The sequence below is a fragment of the Pantherophis guttatus genome, chromosome 13 (assembly GCF_059756535.1).
Source record: "Pantherophis guttatus breed Tessera chromosome 13, ASM5975653v1, whole genome shotgun sequence".
NCBI lineage: Eukaryota > Metazoa > Chordata > Lepidosauria > Squamata > Colubridae > Pantherophis > Pantherophis guttatus.
Window position 1 is genome coordinate 21,538,249 of NC_142075.1, and position 18,391 is coordinate 21,556,639.

The 18,391-nt window shown below is 45.8% G+C and overlaps 1 protein-coding gene across 1 annotated transcript in view; it reads right to left on the minus strand.

The window, feature by feature from the left end:
* Positions 1-15,588, minus strand: part of INSYN1 (inhibitory synaptic factor 1) — a 64,768-nt gene extending 49,180 nt beyond the window's left edge. Inside the window, exons 1-2 of the mRNA XM_034409570.3 lie at positions 14,446-15,588; positions 12,931-13,861 (exon numbers count right to left, since the gene is read on the minus strand). Coding sequence (XP_034265461.2) covers positions 12,931-13,092 — 162 coding nt within the window. The 5' untranslated portion in view covers positions 13,093-13,861; positions 14,446-15,588. The remainder of the gene's footprint in view (positions 1-12,930; positions 13,862-14,445) is intronic.
* Positions 15,589-18,391: the final 2,803 nt, after the last annotated feature.

Genomic DNA, 18,391 nt, shown 5'->3' on the forward strand with positions numbered 1-18,391 from the left:
CATTTTTTTAAGGTGTTTTGCTAGAATTGTTCAATACACCAAACTTATAAAAATTCAAGAAGAAAAGAAAATGAAAAAAAAAAAGAGGTTGTAAAAAAAAATGCTTTTCAAAGCCTCTGACGATCCCAGCTGAGTTGCCTTAATCGGCAGAGGCTTTTTTTTTTTTTTTTTTTTACTTTTAAAAGCATTTTTTCGGCCGAAGAGGTTGTAGAAAAAATGCTTTAAAAAAAAAAGACTTTAATGATCGTGTCGCTCAGCTGGGTATGGGGGGGGGGGCAGGGATTTTTGCTACCGGTTCTCCAAACCCCCCGCTGCCATCGCTACCGGATCAGTTGATCCAGTCCGAACCGGGATCATTTCACCCCTGGATTATGGGGTTGTTAAATGATGATGATAACAACAACGCAGAGTAACCCAAAGCATACACTCTGCTGGAGAGAAATTCCCCGAGGATGGGCTCCAGGATGAGTACGAACGCTTGGAAGACTAAACTTCTGGTCCCGGTGACCGACCCAGATTGGATCCTGTAACATTATCCTGGGACAGGTATATATACCTTCATTCATTATTGGAAACCTGCTGGATCAGACCATCTTTGAGCAGTGTGGACTGGATGTTTATTAAGCATGTTATGGGCTGGGAAGACGTTTTTGGTGGAAAGATGTTTTTGGTGGAAAGCCTGTGTTTTGTTCTCATAACAAGTGCATAGGAGAATAACAACACCCTGGTTAGGTGTGCCTCTCAGTCAATAATTCATCCCCAGCTGTTCTGTTCTGCTGGCTTTTATCTCAACTGCCATAAAGTGATGAGGATGTGATAGAAGTTGTTTAGAAGTTATTAAGCGATGGAGACAAAGCTCTATCCTAATAAGTACAGAGGCTTTCTAAAATAGAAATTGATGGGGAGAGGGGAAAAAAAAAAAAAGAACCAGGCAAGGGCAGGAAATGGATCCTGGTGGCAAAGAGGATAAATTAATCACCAGAGGAACACAAGATTAATATTAATGAGCTTTCCATTCTGAAGCTGAATGTCACTGTTCAAAGTGACCCTGTGCTGGAGGAGAATTGAAGGAGAACAAGGGATAAGAGATTAGATTGCAGACCGAAGCCATTCATAATGGAGGAAAGGCCGGGCTAGGGATGAAAAGCTATGGGGATGCTACAGCCCTTCCTCTAAGGGGCTGCCCCAAAGAAGAGGACATCAACCTATTCTGCAGAACTCCAGAAGGCAGGAGAAGAAGAGATGGATGGGAAGCTCATCAAGGAGAGAAGCAACCTAGAACTAAGGAGAAATTTCCAGACAGTGAGAACAATTAATCAGTGGAACAGCTTGCCTCCAGAAGTTGTGGCTGCTCCAACACCGGAGGTTTTTAAGAAGAGATCGGGCAACCAATTTGTCTGAAATGGTACAGGGTTTCCTGCTTGACCATCGGGTTGGACTACAAAACCTCCAAGGTTCTTGCCAACTCTGTTATTCTGTTCTGTTGCACCTTTCCTTGGCCTACTTTACTTGCTTGGATGGCATTTTTTTCAGGGCGCGGGATGGAGAAAGGACTTTGCACTTTGTTCTCACGCACAGCTTGCACACATGCACATGGCTTAGAAAACATGGCTAAATAGGATGGCATAGCTCCAGGGTGGGTGAGCGGCCCACCTGTGGTCGCCACTACCGGTTCTCCTGAACCGATTCGAACTGGCTGAATACCACCACTCTTCCAACTCCATTATCCTGCGTTCCAAGTAGAGATCCATAGTCTTTGATTTCCACGGGCTGATCTCTTGATCCTTCAGTTGAAGCCGGCCAAGTAGCTATCTATCCATCTCAACGAAGGTTTTGTTTTGTAGAAGAGCTACGTTAGTCTTTGGTATTGCAGACTCTGAAGGAGTGTGGTGACACCTAAACAAAAAAAATCTAATATTTTTGCTTTTCCATAAAATTTGTTGGCCTGAAAAGGTGCTACTGAGTTCTCTCCATCCTCCTGAATACAGGATCGGAGGACAACAGCCCCTTCTCCTCTGCTACATCCAGGATCCGAATTCCAAAATGCATTGCCTCTGAATCTGGAGACTCTGTTTATTTTCACATACAGCCATTGTTTCTCCTCCAAGCCCTTAGGCTGGAGGAAAGCGATGGTTATCTTCACTTCCGTTGATGTGAACTGCTGAGAATAAGAAGTGAAAATCATTGCCTCAAGCCGAGGCAGGTTTTGCAGCAGCAAAAATCCCCTTACTTTCACGCCGTTTAAAAAAAAAAAATAGAAGAATGTTAACAAAGCCAAGGGAGGACCAAAAAAAACCCCCCAGTGGACAGATGCTTTCCACAGCACTGTCTATTGCTGAAGGGAAGGAGGAAACTAACAATAGCTTTTCAGTTTAACACCTGTTCCATTTCCTGGGGTACTGAGAGGCAGCTGCAAAACCAGCCAGTTATCCTTACTCTTACAGGGCCCAAAGCCCAGAGGCTCAGAGGAGTTGGAAAAAACAGCTACAGCACCCTAGAAGGAAACCTAGCTTTAGAGATGTCTATGGAGATGCTCAGGGATGCAGTGGCTCAGTGGCTAAGACGTTGAGTTTGTCGATCGAAAGGTCGGCAGTTCAGCGGTTCGAATCCCTAGTGCCGCGTAACAGGGTGAGCTCCCGTGACTTGTCCCAGCTTCTGCCAACCTAGCCATTCAACAGCATGTAAAAAATGCAAGTAGAAAAATAGAGACCACTTTTGGTGGGAAGGGAACAGCGTTCCATGCACCTTTGGTGTTTAGTCATGCCGGCCATATGAACATGGAGACGACTTCAGACAGTGCTGGCTCTTTGGCTTTGAAACGGAGATGAGCACCGCCCCCTAGAGTCAGGAACAACTAGCACATATGTGCGAGGGGAACCTTTACCTTTACCTATGGAGATGCTCAGTCATCCAGGCCATGGTTGTCCCAAAGATGCTTTTTCAAGAGGCAATGTTCATCCTTCTTTCGACAGAATAACTCTAGAGAGACCAATTTTTGAATGCCACATTCGTAAATATGGCTCTTTTTATAGACATCTTCCTCTAATCACTTATTTTTGTGTAGATTTTTCTACGGATGGACACAAGAGGACTCTGTTCAGCCCATGGTTAGGTTTTGACAAACCTCACAAAGATCCAGCCACAAATTTTACACACACACACACACACACACACACACACACACACACACACACACACATATATTTACCTTCCTACTCTCTGGGTGTTGGGTAGGGGAGACATTTGACTTGCTGTTCTGAGCTACAAGAATTTAATCTGCAGAGATGTTTTATGTTTCAAAACCATGGACAGCTCAACTTGGGGGAAAAATAGAGAATGTCTATGGGACAGATTTAACAGAATAACAGAGTTGGAAGGGAACTTGGATGTCTTCTAGTCCAACCTTCTGCTCAAGCAGGAAAAACTATACCATTTCAGACAAATCGTTGTCCAATCTCTTCTTAAAGACTTCCATTGTTGGAGCATTCACAATTTCTGGAGGCAAGTCATTCTACCGATCAATTGTTCTAACTGTTGGGAAATTTCTCCTTAGTTCTAGGTTGCTTCTCTCCTTGATTAGTGAGAGGGATATGACACCACCTATCTCCTGCTTACAATGCAGTCCTTTCAGCAGTTCCAAGAAGGTCCCACACCTGTTTGCACTATCCAGGTGACCCCAAGGACACAGATAAACCTCCAAATGGCCTCAACGACTCTCAAAAAAAAAAAAGAATGCAAATGACCAGCTGTCTGCAAGAAATATAAATCCTTCCATTCCCCACCATTCAGTCAAAATTGTAGAAGCTTCCTGGATGAGACACGAAATGTCTTCAAGGGAAACAAGAAAGTCCAGTGGCCTCTTGAAAAAGCACCTTTGGAACGAGCTTCGGAGAGATTTCCAGCTCGCCACAAGAGATGCAGCATAAACCAGTTCCTGACTCATGGGAATGGGACATCTGTTTTAAACCAGGACAGGTAACATATGTTATGGGTTCCCCAGTTTCTACAGAGGTGAACCAGGTGTGGCTAGGCTGTTTTTAACTGCTCAGGTTGGCCAGCGTGTGAGGAACCTTGGTGTTATCACCTGTAACCTTGGAGAATTAAATTGTCCACTCCGTTCTGGATTTCCACCAGAAGAGCTGTGGGTCACATACTTTACAGGGCAGCCAAGATTCATGGCTCCATTAATGAATAGCGAGTTTGCCCCTTGCTCTAAACTCTCTTCCAAGTTTGCATTTACACTCCGAGGCCAATGAACAAGCTGTCAGCAACACTGGGAGATAATTTACGAGCCGGGGTTGATCCTTACAGGCACCACTGCCCCAAAGCGGCATAGCTGGGAATAAATATTGCATCTCATTCCCACATCCTTGCTGATATGTTTCACTCTAGGTTTCCTCCCAAATGTCCTTTAATATCTTTCGGGTGGAACATTTCTGTCCCATTTTCTTGGGGAACAGCCCATAAGAAGCCACCGTGGAAGAAAAATAAATAAATAAATGCTTTCTATTTTCAAGACTACTGTTGTGACCCAGGCCCAAGTAGTTAGTATTAAATGCAAACAGTTCGAAAACAAGCAGACTTTATTAGAACAGCTGAGAATTAACTCATTCTCAGCGTCATCCAAACTAAATCAAAACAAGCTCTTCATAACACAAATTCTTCAGTCTAATCACCAACCTGGGTATAATTAGGCAAACTGCCAAAGGCTTCTCTTGGCAAAAGTTCAGAAGCAGAAGACGCCGACCAGAGATAAGTGCAGCAAGACAAGAACAAGTCTATCAACGTTGTTTTCCGACAAAGAGACCAAGAGCCGTTGCTGGTCTTTTAAGCCTTATGGGAAGGGCCAATCATCTCTTGGCCTTACTCCCGAGTCGTCCTCTTTGCTTTAGCTGCTCTTGCCTTCTGGCAGCTCTTCTCATACATGCACTAGGAACAGGCTCCTCCTGTTCCTCTGTCTCTCTACTGTCAGCCTCTGGAGGCTCTAAAGTCCACACATCACTCTCCGATGGCCCTGGCCCCATCTCTGCCTCCAACGCAGAGCCCTTGTCCGGGTCTTCCCCAGCCTCCAGGACTGGCCCCTGTTCTTCCTCAGCCTCATCGCTGTCCTACTCCACTGCCAGCTCCTCAGGCTGCTGGCAGACCACAACAACCACCATCCCTTTTGCAAGAAATATACCCAGCTGGCCCTCCGCGCGCGATCACAATTGAGCCCAACATTTCTGTTGCTAAATGAGACAGCTCTTAAGTCAGCTTTGTCCCGTTTTTGCAACCTTTCTTGCCACCGTGAATCCTTGCAGTTGTTAAGTGAATCACAGGGTTGTTAAGGGAATCTGGGTTCCTTGCTGACTTTGCAGGTCGTAAAGGGGGTGATCTGTCCCCGTCCACACACACACACACAAACACAGCCAGCCGAGGGTTAAGGAAACACTTTGGAACACACCCAGTTCTTTATCTCCAACTTGGCAGCGATAGACACACCGTCTGCCAAGTGCATTTATTTCCACAGAAAAACAGAAAGATAAATACTCAGCTTCCAAATGTCCAACAACAATAAATATTCCTCCCAGCAGTTCCGAACGAGGCTTTAGTGACTATCCAAGGTTAGTTTTGTTCATCACAAGGATCACTGACCACCACCCTCTATTATATAGTCTCTGGGGTGTGGTCCAGTGACTCAGTTCTAATCCCTAGCACGCCTCCTGAGCTGCTGCAATCGTTTATCACGCCTTCGGAGGCGTGCGTCCAGGAATGATGTTTCTTCTCCGCTTTCATCTGAGCCACCTGTCTCCCTGCTAATCTCCTCTCCCTCGGCCGGCACCTGAGACAGTGCCAGAGGGGAGGGGCCTGGAGAGGGAGGCCTGGCTGACTCCTCTTCCTCATGCTCGGAGCGTTCTTCCTCCGATGGGACAGGCTCAGAGGGCGGGGCCACAACAGGGGGATCATGTGACCCTGGGACATAGCGATGGTCATAAATAGGTACCAGTTGCCAAGCTTGTCTGAAGTTTGACTACATGATCAAGGGGATGCTGCAATGGTCATCAGAGTGAAAAACTGGTCCTGTCACTTTTTTCGGAGCCATTGTAACTTTGAATGGTCACTAAATGAACTGTTGTAAGTTGAGGACTGCCTGTATATGAAACAAATGCCTTAAAACCAGAATATTACTGGCCTCAGAAGGATGGAAGACTGAGTCAACTTTGAGCCTAACCCTAACCCTAACCCTGGTGAGATTCAAACTGCCAAATTGCTGGCAGCCGGCAGTCAGCAGAAATAGCCTGCAGTACTGCACTCTAACCACTGCGCCACCGTGATGGCTTTCCAAAGGACCTAAAGAAAAAGGAGGAGGTTGGTGAAGCAAGAAGCAGGATGGAGGAGAACGAGAAGACCTCCAAGGTCCCTTCCAACTCTGTTGTAGGACAAGGGGAGGGAAGAAAATCAAGGACAAGAGAGTCTTCTCCTGTATTCCATATCCTGTATCAGGAAGGAGAGATCATTTATAACAGGAACAGAGTTGGAAAGGAACCTTGGAGGTCATCTAGTCCAACCCCCTGCTCACGCAGGAGACTTATACCAGGGATTCGAACCACCGAACTGCCTACCTTTCTGATCGACAAGCTCAAGCATCTTAGCCACTGAGCCACCTAGCCAGTAATGGCTATCATGGCAGGAGCACTTCTATAGGAGACTTTACAAAAGATCTCCGATCGAAAGAAATCAACCCCTGATCTCAGCTAGGCCTCCGAAAGCCGAACATCTACAGGAGAGCGAGAGATCGACTCCAAGGGAGAGGTGAGCTTAGCCATACATCAACGAGCTGCTCAAATTTAGCAGCAATTTTAGAGAAAGCACCTGGAACTCTCTAAATCCTTGCCAGGAGGGACGTTTACCACATGCTTGTTGCATGATTCTGCCTTAAATGAATAATTTGTGGATTTAAAGGGAATATACGGAACGGCAGCAAACTTGATGCGGTGGGAGTTTAGCTGGTTTCTTTAATTATTCTTAAAGGGGTTCGGAAAAGTGATTTTTAAACGTCTTTTAATGTACGGCAGGTGGAGGAAGGATGGCAGGCAATGCCTGTAATAAGGAGCATCTGCAGAGGGAGACATAAATATCCAGATGTTGGCTGCAATTGCATGATCCTTGCAATTTTTTAAAAAAAGGGAGGGCTGAGCTTCATTTGCACAGTTGATGCCGTCGTCTTGATACCCCTGCTTGCCATGTTTTCGTTAACCTGCACTTCATCAGCAAAGGGATCACAGAACAATCTTCATTTTCATCCGTGAGACTTCTGGAAAGCAGATAGCCAAATATAGATTTGGCAATCATGAGTTACCACCGTTGGTCAACCGTAGGATCGGTCCCCCTTCCCCCTGAACCTGCAAGCCAAAACGAGCAGCTACAAAGAGGTCAGAAGCTCAAATTGTGAAGACCCAAGCCAACTTCATGAGCCACAGTGCTGGATGGGTTGTCTCCAGCACACCAAGGTCCAAGTGAACCATGGTTTCTGGCAGAGAGGAGCCTAATTTCAGTAGGCTTGAGGATCAACACCAGCTTCGGAAGATTCATTGAAGACTGCGCCCCCGAAGCAGGCAGAGCGAATGCCAATTTTCTGGGAAGATTTTAGGATCCGTAAGAGGTGGAGAGGGAGTCTTAAACATCTGGGTGAAAAGGCATTAAGCCAAGAGTGTCAAACCTTGTCAACTTGAAGACTTGTAGACGTCAACAGCATGGCTGGCTGAGGAATTCTGAGACTTGAAGCCCACAAAATTGTGGTCCACAAGTCTTTAAGTTGCCAAGGTTGGACACACCCCTGTGTTAAACTGTCTCTGGGGGGGAACAGGACACATTTTCTACCCTGTGAAGATGACAGTTGAGATCTTGGCAAGTTGAACGTGCACTAGCCCATTTTTCTTAGAGCCCAGATGTGAATTCTCAGCAAGGAAAGGATTTCTGTGTCACCAGGCAACCAATCAACCAAACATCTATCCTGTCTACCTGCTTTTAACCTGTTGCTACAAAGAAGCCCTGGAAGAATTTAATTGCTGAATCACAGTGAAGCTAAACTTGGCTTGTTTCACTGGAGGCCTTCCCTCCTGTCACACAAGCGGCTTTTGGTAGCAAACAGAAAAAGCGAGAGAGAGACGCTGTTCCTTTTGCAGGCTGGAATTGAAACGGTGAGAGGTAGAGAAGGTATCTCCCCTTTGGGAATTTGAAGAGGTGTGGACTTCAACTCCCAGAATTCCCCCGCCAGCCATGGAGTTGAAGTCCACACCTCTTCAAATTCACAAAGGGGAGAAAAATTGCTCTAGAATGGTTAACCACACTCAGGATAGCAAGTCTTCCAATATTTGAGGGGCTGCCACAAAGAAGGGGGTGGGGGGTTCTACCTATTCTCCAAAGCCCCTGAAGGCAGAACAAGAAGCGATGGATGGAAACTAAACAAGGAGAGAAGCAACTTAGAACCAAGGAGAAATTTCCTGACAGTGAGAGAACAATTAATCAATGGAACAACTTCCCTCCAGAAGTTATGGGTGCTCCAACACTTGAAGAAGAGATTGGACAACCATTTGTCTGAAATTGCGTAGGGTTTCCTGCCTGAGCAGGGGGTTGGACTAGAAGACCTCCAAGGTCCCTTTTTCCAACTCTGTTATTCTGCTTCGGAAGGGTTGGGAGGTGTGTCAACCACAACAAGAAGTTCTTTGGAGAAATGGTAGTGTTATCACCATTCCTAGATGGCCATGTATGCAAGGGAGGTACTATATGATATCTCATGCATCATGACGTCACCCCACAAATGAGATAAACTCTGGAATCTATGTGAGACTGCATGCTATGTCATGTGTGCAACAAAGTTCTCTCTGTCCTTTCCATGATGATGTCCTAAATTTGCTTCCTGGGCAGGATGATCTCATGGGGTCATGAAGTCATCACAACTTTTATTAAATGCCTGTATTATTGAATAAAGAAAAGGGAGTCAAGATTTCCTTTGTTATTTTTTTTCCCATTAAACTCCGGAGTCTCCTGGCCATTGGAAGCCTTTCAAGTACAGGCGGTCCTCGCCTTACGACCACCATTGAGCCCAAAATGTCTGTCGTTAAGTGAGACCCTTGTTAAAGTGGGTTTTGCCTCATTTGACGACCTTTCTTGCCGCCGTCGCTAAATGAATCACTGCAGTTGGCAAGTTAGCCAGCCGGTTGTTAAGTGAATCTTGGCTTCCCCGTTGACTTTGCTTGCCAGAAGGTCACAAAGCGTGACCTTGGGACACAGCTGCGGTGTCCAGTTGCCGAGCATCTGAATTTCAATCACATGACCCAGGGGGAAGCTGCAAATGTCGTAACTGTGGAGGAAATGGTCCTAAGTCACATTTTTCAGTGCCGTTGTAAGTTGGAATGGTCACTAAACGAACTGTTGTAAGACGAGGACTACCTGTACTTCTGAACGACGGCAGTTCATTTTAGTAGCTGCGTCTTTCAGTTTTGAGTGGCTCCTTCTGTCTTATTTCTGGCTGAAGTTCTTATCATGACGATGCCTCCAGTGAATATTGCTCCACTTAACAGTTAGATTTCCTATTGATTTTTTAAGTGTGTTGTAAAGTGATCTGCACCCTGCCAGTTGGCAGCACTGGGGGATTTTGGCAGGAGGAGGAGGAGGAGGAGGAGGAGGAGGAGGAGGAGGAGGAGAAGGAGAAGGAGACGAGGAGAAAAAGTTGGACCTTGCCAGTTCTTGCTACTGGTAGTACTAGTACTCACCATGTACATGTATACATCTGAATTAGACTGTGTTGTTTCTCTGTGTCCTGTAATATATGTATGTATATGCATATTTTTTTGGGTGTGTGTGTCATGTTTATGTAGTATATACATAGCTGTGGTGGCACAGTGGTCAGAGTGCGGTACTGCAGGCTACTTCTACTGCTGACTACCGGCTGCCTGCAATTTGTGATTTGTGAGGGCAATAAGTTGACTTTGTATAAAAAAGAACACCGCTTTGGGGGGGGGCCGAAAGCCCTACTAAGCAGGTATATACAAAAGTATGAAGGCTATTGCTTAACGCATTGTAAGCCGCCCTGAGTCTCCGGAGAAAGGCGGCATATAAATCGAACCAATAAATAAATAAATAAATAAATTTGGCAGATCGAATCTCACCAGGCTCAAGGTTGACTCAGCTTTCCATCCTTCTGAGGTGGGTAAAAGGAGGACCCAGATTGTTGGAGGCAAGAGGCTGACTCTGTAAACCGCTTAGAGAAGGCTGGAAAGGACTGTAAAGCGGTATATAAGTCTAAGTGCTATTATTATTTCCTTCCTTCCTTCCTTCCTTCCTTCCTTCCTTCCTTCCTTCCTTCCTTCCTTCCTTCCTTCCTTCCTTCCTTCCTTCCTTTCCTTCCTTCCTCAACGGTCAATGGAATCACCTGGCAATCAAATCTCCCAGCCAAAGATTAGCATAACCCCTTGCCATTGTAATCCTTGATTACATCAAATTATGGATTTTAGGTTGGGTTGGCCTTGGCTCATTCCAGATGTTTATCCTCCTGGCCTCTTCTACTTTGAGGATTGCAATGCCAGGACACTAACTCAAAAGAGTTACTTTTGGACTTTTGAAGATTTTCCTTCCCTGGACTATAAGGGAAGTATTATTGGATCCTGACCTAAGCAGTTTCCTCCATAAGATGAAAATTTACTGTGAAATCATACTGATAACTACACATACTGTGTTTTCCCGAAAATAAGACCCTGTCTTATATTTTTTTGAACCCTGAAATAAGTGCTTGGCCTTATTGCCATGAGCTCAAAAGCCTGATTGGGCTTATTATCAGGGGATGTCTTATTTTGGGGGAAACAGGGTATATTCACTCACTCACTCATTCATTCATTCATTCATTCTCTCCCTCCCTCCCTCCCTCCCTCCCTCTCTCCCTCCCCCTCCCTCCCCCTCCCTTCTCATTCCTTCTCTCTCCCTCTCTTTCTCTCCCTCCCTCTGCCTCCCTTCCTCCCTCCCTCTCCTCTCCTTCTCTCTCTCCCTCCCTCTCTCTCTCCCTTCCTCCTTTCTCCCTCTCCCTCTTTCTCTCTTCCACCCAGCTGGCTTTTTTGTGAATAGAGGCTGAACTGAGAATCCCAAAGATGACACAAGAGACCACAATATGCCCATCAATTCCTTCTAATGCTGAACTCCTATTGGAGTGAGTGGGAGGGAGAAAAGGATGGAAACTTTAAAAAAAAAATAACCAGTAAATATTGGCTGAGGCTGAACAAGTGATGAGCAAAGGGGGGATCTATGACAACTCGCCATGGCCAATTTGACACAGGAGAGCTCTACTGGGACAAGAGTTACACTAATGTCGAAGAAATAGTGGAATAGAATCATTAAAGAAAGGAGGCCAAAGGAGGCACAAAATGAAATGAGAATAGCAAGCATGATAATATTTTTTAAAAAATATTTGAAATAATTAAATTGAATCGTTGAAGTGATCTGCAGGGAGTTGGCCATGGGAGTTGGCCATGTTGAATTGACCATGGCAAGTTGGCTATGACAAGCAAAGGTCCCCTGTTCTTTTTGGGGCTGTAGATGTGGGGGAAGACTTGGATAGATAGATAGATAGATAGATAGATAGATAGATAGATAGATAGATAGATAGATAGATAGATAGGATATAATTGTGATAGTTAGATATAGATAGATATAATTATGATAGATGATAGATAGATAGATAGATAGATAGATAGATAGATAGATAGATAGATAGATAGATGATATAGATGAGAGATGATAGGTAGATAGAAAGAGAGATGAGAGGATGGATGGAGAGAGAGAGAGAGAGAGAGAGAGAGAGAGAGAGAGAGAGAGAGAGAGAGAGAGAGGGAGGGAGGGAGGGATTTCTTTATTGGCCAAGTGTGATTGGACACACAAGGAATTTGTTTTTGGAGTCATAGTTGATGAAATTCACATTAAACCCCATCCTTTTTCAAGCAAGTTCTTCAAGAGACCCAATGCAGTTTGAAACTGGAAGGACTTTATTTTGTAGGCTACCAAATTGAGATGAGGTTAGAAGTTGAGCTGGTAGGACATCTGCAAGGCCCATCAACCCATTAGCAGTATCTGGACTGGATCGCTTTGGTTTGCTTCTTCCTGGCTAATGTACCCTTTCTATTTCCAGAAAACAAGCTAAGGGAAAGAACCTTAGGAACCGAGGACAATGAACACGTTGATCCCAGAAGGAAAAGCAAGAGAACATCTCTTGAGAGAAAGATAATCCAGCTAAATTGGTGAGGCTGCCCAATTAACTTGGAAGCTTCATGTATTGTATTCTAGCCAAGATGTAAAAGCCAATGTTTTTCTGACAAAGAATTTCACAAAAAGACTATATTCCAAGCACAGTGGGTATGGCCACTTCTGAGTACCAATCTACAAACATTGAAGGCCCACGTTTGACCATCATCTCACTCCCATCCATGCACAAGATATCGCCAACTGAACTAACAGTTATATTCTTTATCTGGTCTATTTTTAAGTTAAACCATCTCGTAGTGCCCACAATGGTCAATGCACCCAAGAATGATCTCCAGAACTTCACATCTGGCAAAGAAACATTTTCACACAACTTGAAGAACACACAGACTATTACCCAGAACCACCAAATGCGCATGAAGAAAACATTTCAGTGACTTTGGAATGATCACAATCTTGAGGCATGGAACTTACATGCTGCCCAACAACCAAGATCCTTAAAATAAGACAAATCAGGCAGGTTAAGAGCAAGATGGAGCTCAACACAACTATGGGCCCTTTTGTCTCCTGGCACATTTCTGCCCAAGTTCTGCCCTTTAATCCTCTTTACCTACAACTATTTGACAAAAGCACCCTCAGAGCCTTGTTCCAGCTCATTTGGCCCCATCCTAAATCCGGACGCACATCAAGAACCACACTTACGTCTCGAAGTTCCTTGGCCACCTCCTTGAGTTCTTGCAGAATGCCTTCTAGCTGCCCAATCACCATTTTCATGCGCCCTCGGATGCGCTCCTTCTCACTGATGTTGCAGCCGTCTGTTGTGTTGTTACTGGGCTTCCTATCCTGCAAATCCAGGTTGTTCATTCTTCACAGGGTGCCGGGGAGCTGGGGCAGAGTTGCGTTGCACATTCTGCTGTTGCCCGACCAGATTGTGCCTCCACAGAGCCTCTCTTGGGTGGGGAGATCTCCACATCTTAACGCTCCCCCCTGCCCAGAAAGTCCCAGCAGCGCACTCACTTCCTATCCTTTGTTCTCCCTAGGGTCACTGGAAGGGGCCAACCAAGCCAGAGAGAATGGGATGGGATCAAGGGGTTGATGAGTCCAACACACATACATCTCCTCCAACTTGGCCACCAGCCCATCTAGGTAGCCAAGGTTCAGAATCACCATTGGTCCACAAACCGGTTTGGGAGAGAGAATGCCACAGACCGTGAGCTTGAAAAAGGTGAAGGTGTGTTATTTGTGCTCTGCTCTGCAGAAAGAAGCCAGTGATCCCTGCCAGTCTCTATGCCACGTTCTCCTTCCCAACAGAGAGGGCATCGCCTCCAGCTAGTTCATCACTGCTCTTGGGGAGAATCCCTGGAAGATCTCGGCTCTTGATTCCTTTCTCAGGGTCTTCTCCACCTCGGCTGCCCAGGAGTCTTCTGCATGGGTAGTTTGGTTTAATGGCCATCCGTACAGTTTGAGGGTCTAAGACTAAGAGGGTCATGCAGCAATTCCTGCCCGGCTAGGCTTTGGAGGTGTCTCGTTGAGATCTTAGGAAGCTCCTTAAAAATGAGGAACATGGGGAGGTTTAGCCTTCAAAGGGGGCCTTGGGGAGTTGCTGGAAGCACAGAGTATTGCACACCATTTCCTGCAGTGTGAGAGAAAGAGAGAGAGGGGAAGGGAGGGGAAAATTAGCATGATCAGAAACAGCCTTGGGGAGAACTCCACCAGCCTCCCAAGTCACTGAACTTCAACTTGACTGGGTGTTCCCATGGTGACTCCTGGTTCTTCTTCACAGAAGAATTACCTTCTGCTTACCCAGAAAAGCCACCAATGGGGTTCAGCTCTGTGTTTCAAGGCAGCCCCGAGTACAATATATATATATATATATACTCCTGCGTTGTGAGGTCTCCTTCTTTGGGTCCTCCCAAACGCCATCCCTTCTGCAGGAGGTCCTCCTCCCTAAGAACCATCCCCAAGGTGATCCACCTGGAACGGGAAACCCTGAGCTGCATGTGTAACACTCAGCCACCCCCAACCTGTGAGTGTGCTGATTTCTACACACCAGCCAACCGAAACTTTTAGACCTCCTCTCTCCCTCTGGGGCCCCCCTGACCTAGCAGAGGTCCTGTGAATCCAACCAATTTTATTTTATTATTTTATTTTAGAAGTCCAAGAAAAGATCAGCTCCCTTTTCATTCCACTAAGACAACTTAAAAAGCGGCAACTTACAACCACAGCAGCTGGTCAGGAACACACTTCCTACCAAATGGATCTCTTGCTCTTCCTTCCAGCAGCACCTTTGGATGCCAACCAGATCCTCAGATCCCATTCCTGTTCTCCAAGACCAAGCCGACCGTGGACGTTGCTGGTGAGGCATCAGATACATCCAATAAAAAAAATTAGAAGATTTTTTTAAAAAAAGAAACACGGACAACAACCCTTACCCCACAGTTTCTCAGGTTAACCCTTTGGCTCTTGAGGACACATCTGAATTATTGCTTTCTGATTTTCCTTTAAGCAAGGTGGGGAGACGTGAAGAATTTTCACCCTGCCTCTTTGCAACCAGCTGGAGAAAGTAATCTATTCCCATTCAGAAACTCTGGCTTGGCAGCCGTGCCATCTGCAGAGCAGGAGGTTGCGATCCCATCACTTCAGCGACCCCAGGCCTTGAGTCCACAGGTGACCGCCATGGTTCCCAGCTTGGGACAAGACAAGAGGGTCTCGGAGCCCATTCGTGTCCTGAACGTGTTGGACGCCAAGGGTCGGGTGGGTCTCCCAACAGCAACTGGAAGCAACTTGGAAGGGCCAAGCAAGGGATGGAGAAACGGAGATGTTTCTTGTGGAGCCCTCAATGGATGCTCTTGGAGACCATGGCTTGCATCATGGTAAGAAGAAGAAGGGATTTGAGCAAAGCTGGAGAGAGAGGGAGACAGAGAGACAGAGAGAGGGGGGGAGAGATGGAGAGATGGAGAAAGAGAAAGAGAGAGAGAGGGAGAAAGAATACACGTCTTCTTTAAAGCTCCCAGACTTTGAGTGACAGGCAAGTCCAGCATCCAGATTCCGATGCTTGGAGGGCCAGCTAGAAAGCAACGAAGCAGATGCTGACCACTTTCGCCCTGGTCTTCTTCCCACTCGGGTCTCCTGAAGTCCGCCTGAGCATCTTGCATTCGGCCCCAGCAGCTGCCCGACACCCCTCCTCCTCCTCCTCTTCCTCCTCCTCCTCTTCCTCCTCCTCCTCCTCCTCCTCCTCTCCTGCTAGCGAGCGGTGGAAAAAACTGCACTGGAGGCTTTCCCCCTCCCTCCTGACATCCTCACAGTCTGCCAGCTTGAAGGCGATTGCTCAGCTCCGAGATGCTAAGCTGGTGCTGTGTCAGAAAAGGAGGCAGGGCCTTGGTGGTACAGGGGGATTTAAAGGGCCAGAATCTCCTGCATCCCAGCTGTTAGTTGCAAGCAGAGGAAATCACCCCCTCCCCCCTCAACCTTCCCTGGGTTTTTGTTGTTGTTGTTGTTTTTTTAAAAAAAAGCTAATTACAAATGTAGCTAGGAAAGGTACAGTTGGAATAGATCTCTGGCCAACGGTATGTATGCTAATAGAATTGTAGAGCTGCAGTTTGCAAGGGTGGGAGGAGAGAATCTTTGGAGAGCATCTAGTCCAGCCCCCCCTACTCAAGGCCACTTTTTGTAGCTTCTTCCTTAGAGCAGGGGTCCCCAACCTTTCGGACCTCAGGGACCACTAAATTCATAATTTTAAATCACGCGGACCACTAATTCATCATTGATCTGCCTAATGACCAGCTGGGTGGACGTGGCTAGGTGGTCATGTGACTGGGTGGGCGTGGCCAACTTAATGTCACTCATGTCGAAGGGCGCCTCACCGGCCTCTACTCGCCCCTCCCCTCCCAGCCATTCCTTGCCTGCCCGTCCGGGCTCCTTAGGGCCCCAACAGGAAGTAGTTGTTGGCACTAAGCAGCCATCACGAGAAAGAGTTGGCAACATAGCTCAGTTCAAATAGGATCTGATGGAGAAGGAGGCTCAGCAGAAGCAACTCATTGAGGACTATGAGCATAGGCTTTCCAAGCAGAGGGAAGACCTGTGGGAGTGCAAGGCCAGGTACCGGCACCTGGAGGTGGCACCCCAGATGTTGCTGAATCTCTAGCTGTCGTAGAAAGCATGGTCAATGGTGAGGAATCTTGGGATTTAGATTTCAGGCACATCTGAATCCCACAAATCCATCCTAGCGTTATATCACTGATGGAACGGAAAAGTAGGAAAGGGAATATAATACAATCTTTTGTCTTCTTTGCTCTCGTCAAGCAAAAGAGAAGAAAAGAAAAAGAAAAAGCTAATTCCTGAAGTTCATTCAGGTATGAATACAGTAGTGGCCAAAATTGTGGATACCTTTTGGGAAAAGTGCATTTTCTGAAACTAGCTAATAACACCACTTCTTTTTTTTTTTAGCACCATAAAATTATATATCAATGGAAAGATAATTTAATCCAGAATGTAATGCAATACCTTTTATGAAGGATTTGCTATTAGAATAGCAGTTATAGTATAAAGAAGAAAAGTGAAACGAGATAGGCAAAAATTATCACCGTGTCAGTGAATACTTAGTTGGGTAACCTTCAGCATGAATGACGGCCTTATCACGTCTTCCCATGGAGTGAACCAAATCTTTTAGTTCTGCAGCTGTTATCATGTGAAACCGAGATTGAATGATAGCTTCTATTAACTGGGTTTTATTGCTGGGTCGTTTCTGATGAACAACTTTCTTTAGCCGGCTCCATAGATTTTCAATTGGGTGAAGGTCTGGGCTATTCCCAGGCTATTCCAGCAGTGGAATAGGTTTATCTTGATTCCCACCCCCCCCAAAAAGGGGTGGAGGTTATTAGCCATCAAACCTCAAAAATACACTTTCCCCAAAAGGTTTCCACAATTTTGGCCACTACTGTACATCTGCTGGAATATCCAGAGATACTTGGCCTTATGCTCGATAAAGATTAAGGTGTCTGTCCTTAATAATATGATTCTATCTGTCTATATATTTGATTCCAATTTCCCGTAATTATCACCATTGCAGTTCCTTGTCATGTTGCTTTAGAAATGGGAGAACTCGGAATAACAGCCTGTCAGAAATTCTGGGATGTCCATGCAGACATTGATTTGCCAGAGAAGAGATGAAAGACCTTTCACTCATTCCCTTCCTTTTACTCTCCTCTTCTTCCTCTTCCTCTTCCTCCTCCCGAAAAACCCTACAGGAACTCCATAGGAACACATCTAGAAGGTTTTCTGCTTTTTATAACTGTCGATCACAGGATATTTGGAGACAGTATTTGTATTATTTGTATTTATTTATTTCGTCAAGCATGTATTTTATGACAGATGCAAGGGTAAACATAATTATAAATACATGAAATGGATACGAATAAAAGAAAACATTAGGACAGCGAGGGTAGGTATGTTGGTGCGCTTATGCACGCCCCTTACAGACCTCTTAGGAATGGGGTGAGGTCTACGGTAGACAGTCTAAGGTGAAAGTTTTGGGGATTTGGGGAAGAAACCACAGAGTCAGGTAGTGCATTCCAGGCGTTGACCACTCTGTTACTGAAGTCGTATTTTCTGCAGCCTAGTTTGGAGTGGTTTACGTTGAGTTTGTATCTATTGTGTGCTCTTGTATTGTTTTGGTTGAAGCTGAAGTATTCATTGGCTGGTAGGACATTGTAACAGATGATTTTATGTACTATGCTTAGGTCAGACCGAAGATGACGAAGTTCTAAATTGTCTAAGCCCAAAATTTTGAGTCTGGCGGCATAAGGTATTCTGTTGCAAGCAGAGGAGAGGAAGACTCTTCTTGTGAAATATCTCCAGCAGAGGTGGGTTTCAGCAGGTACTGACGAGTTCTGGAGAACCGGTAGTAGAAATTTTGAGTAGTTTGGAGAACTGGTAGCGGAAATTTTGAGTAGTTCAGAGAAACGGTAAATACCACCTCTGACTGGCCCCGCCCCCATCTATTCTCTGCCTCCTGAGTCCCAGCTGATCGGGAGGAAATGGGGATTTTGCAGTAACCTTCCCCTGAATTGGGGAGGGAATGGAGATTTTACAGGAGAATCCAAGACCCCCGTGCCTTCCGCCGTTCCCTTAAAACTTTCCTTTTCCAACAAGCCGGGCTGGCCTA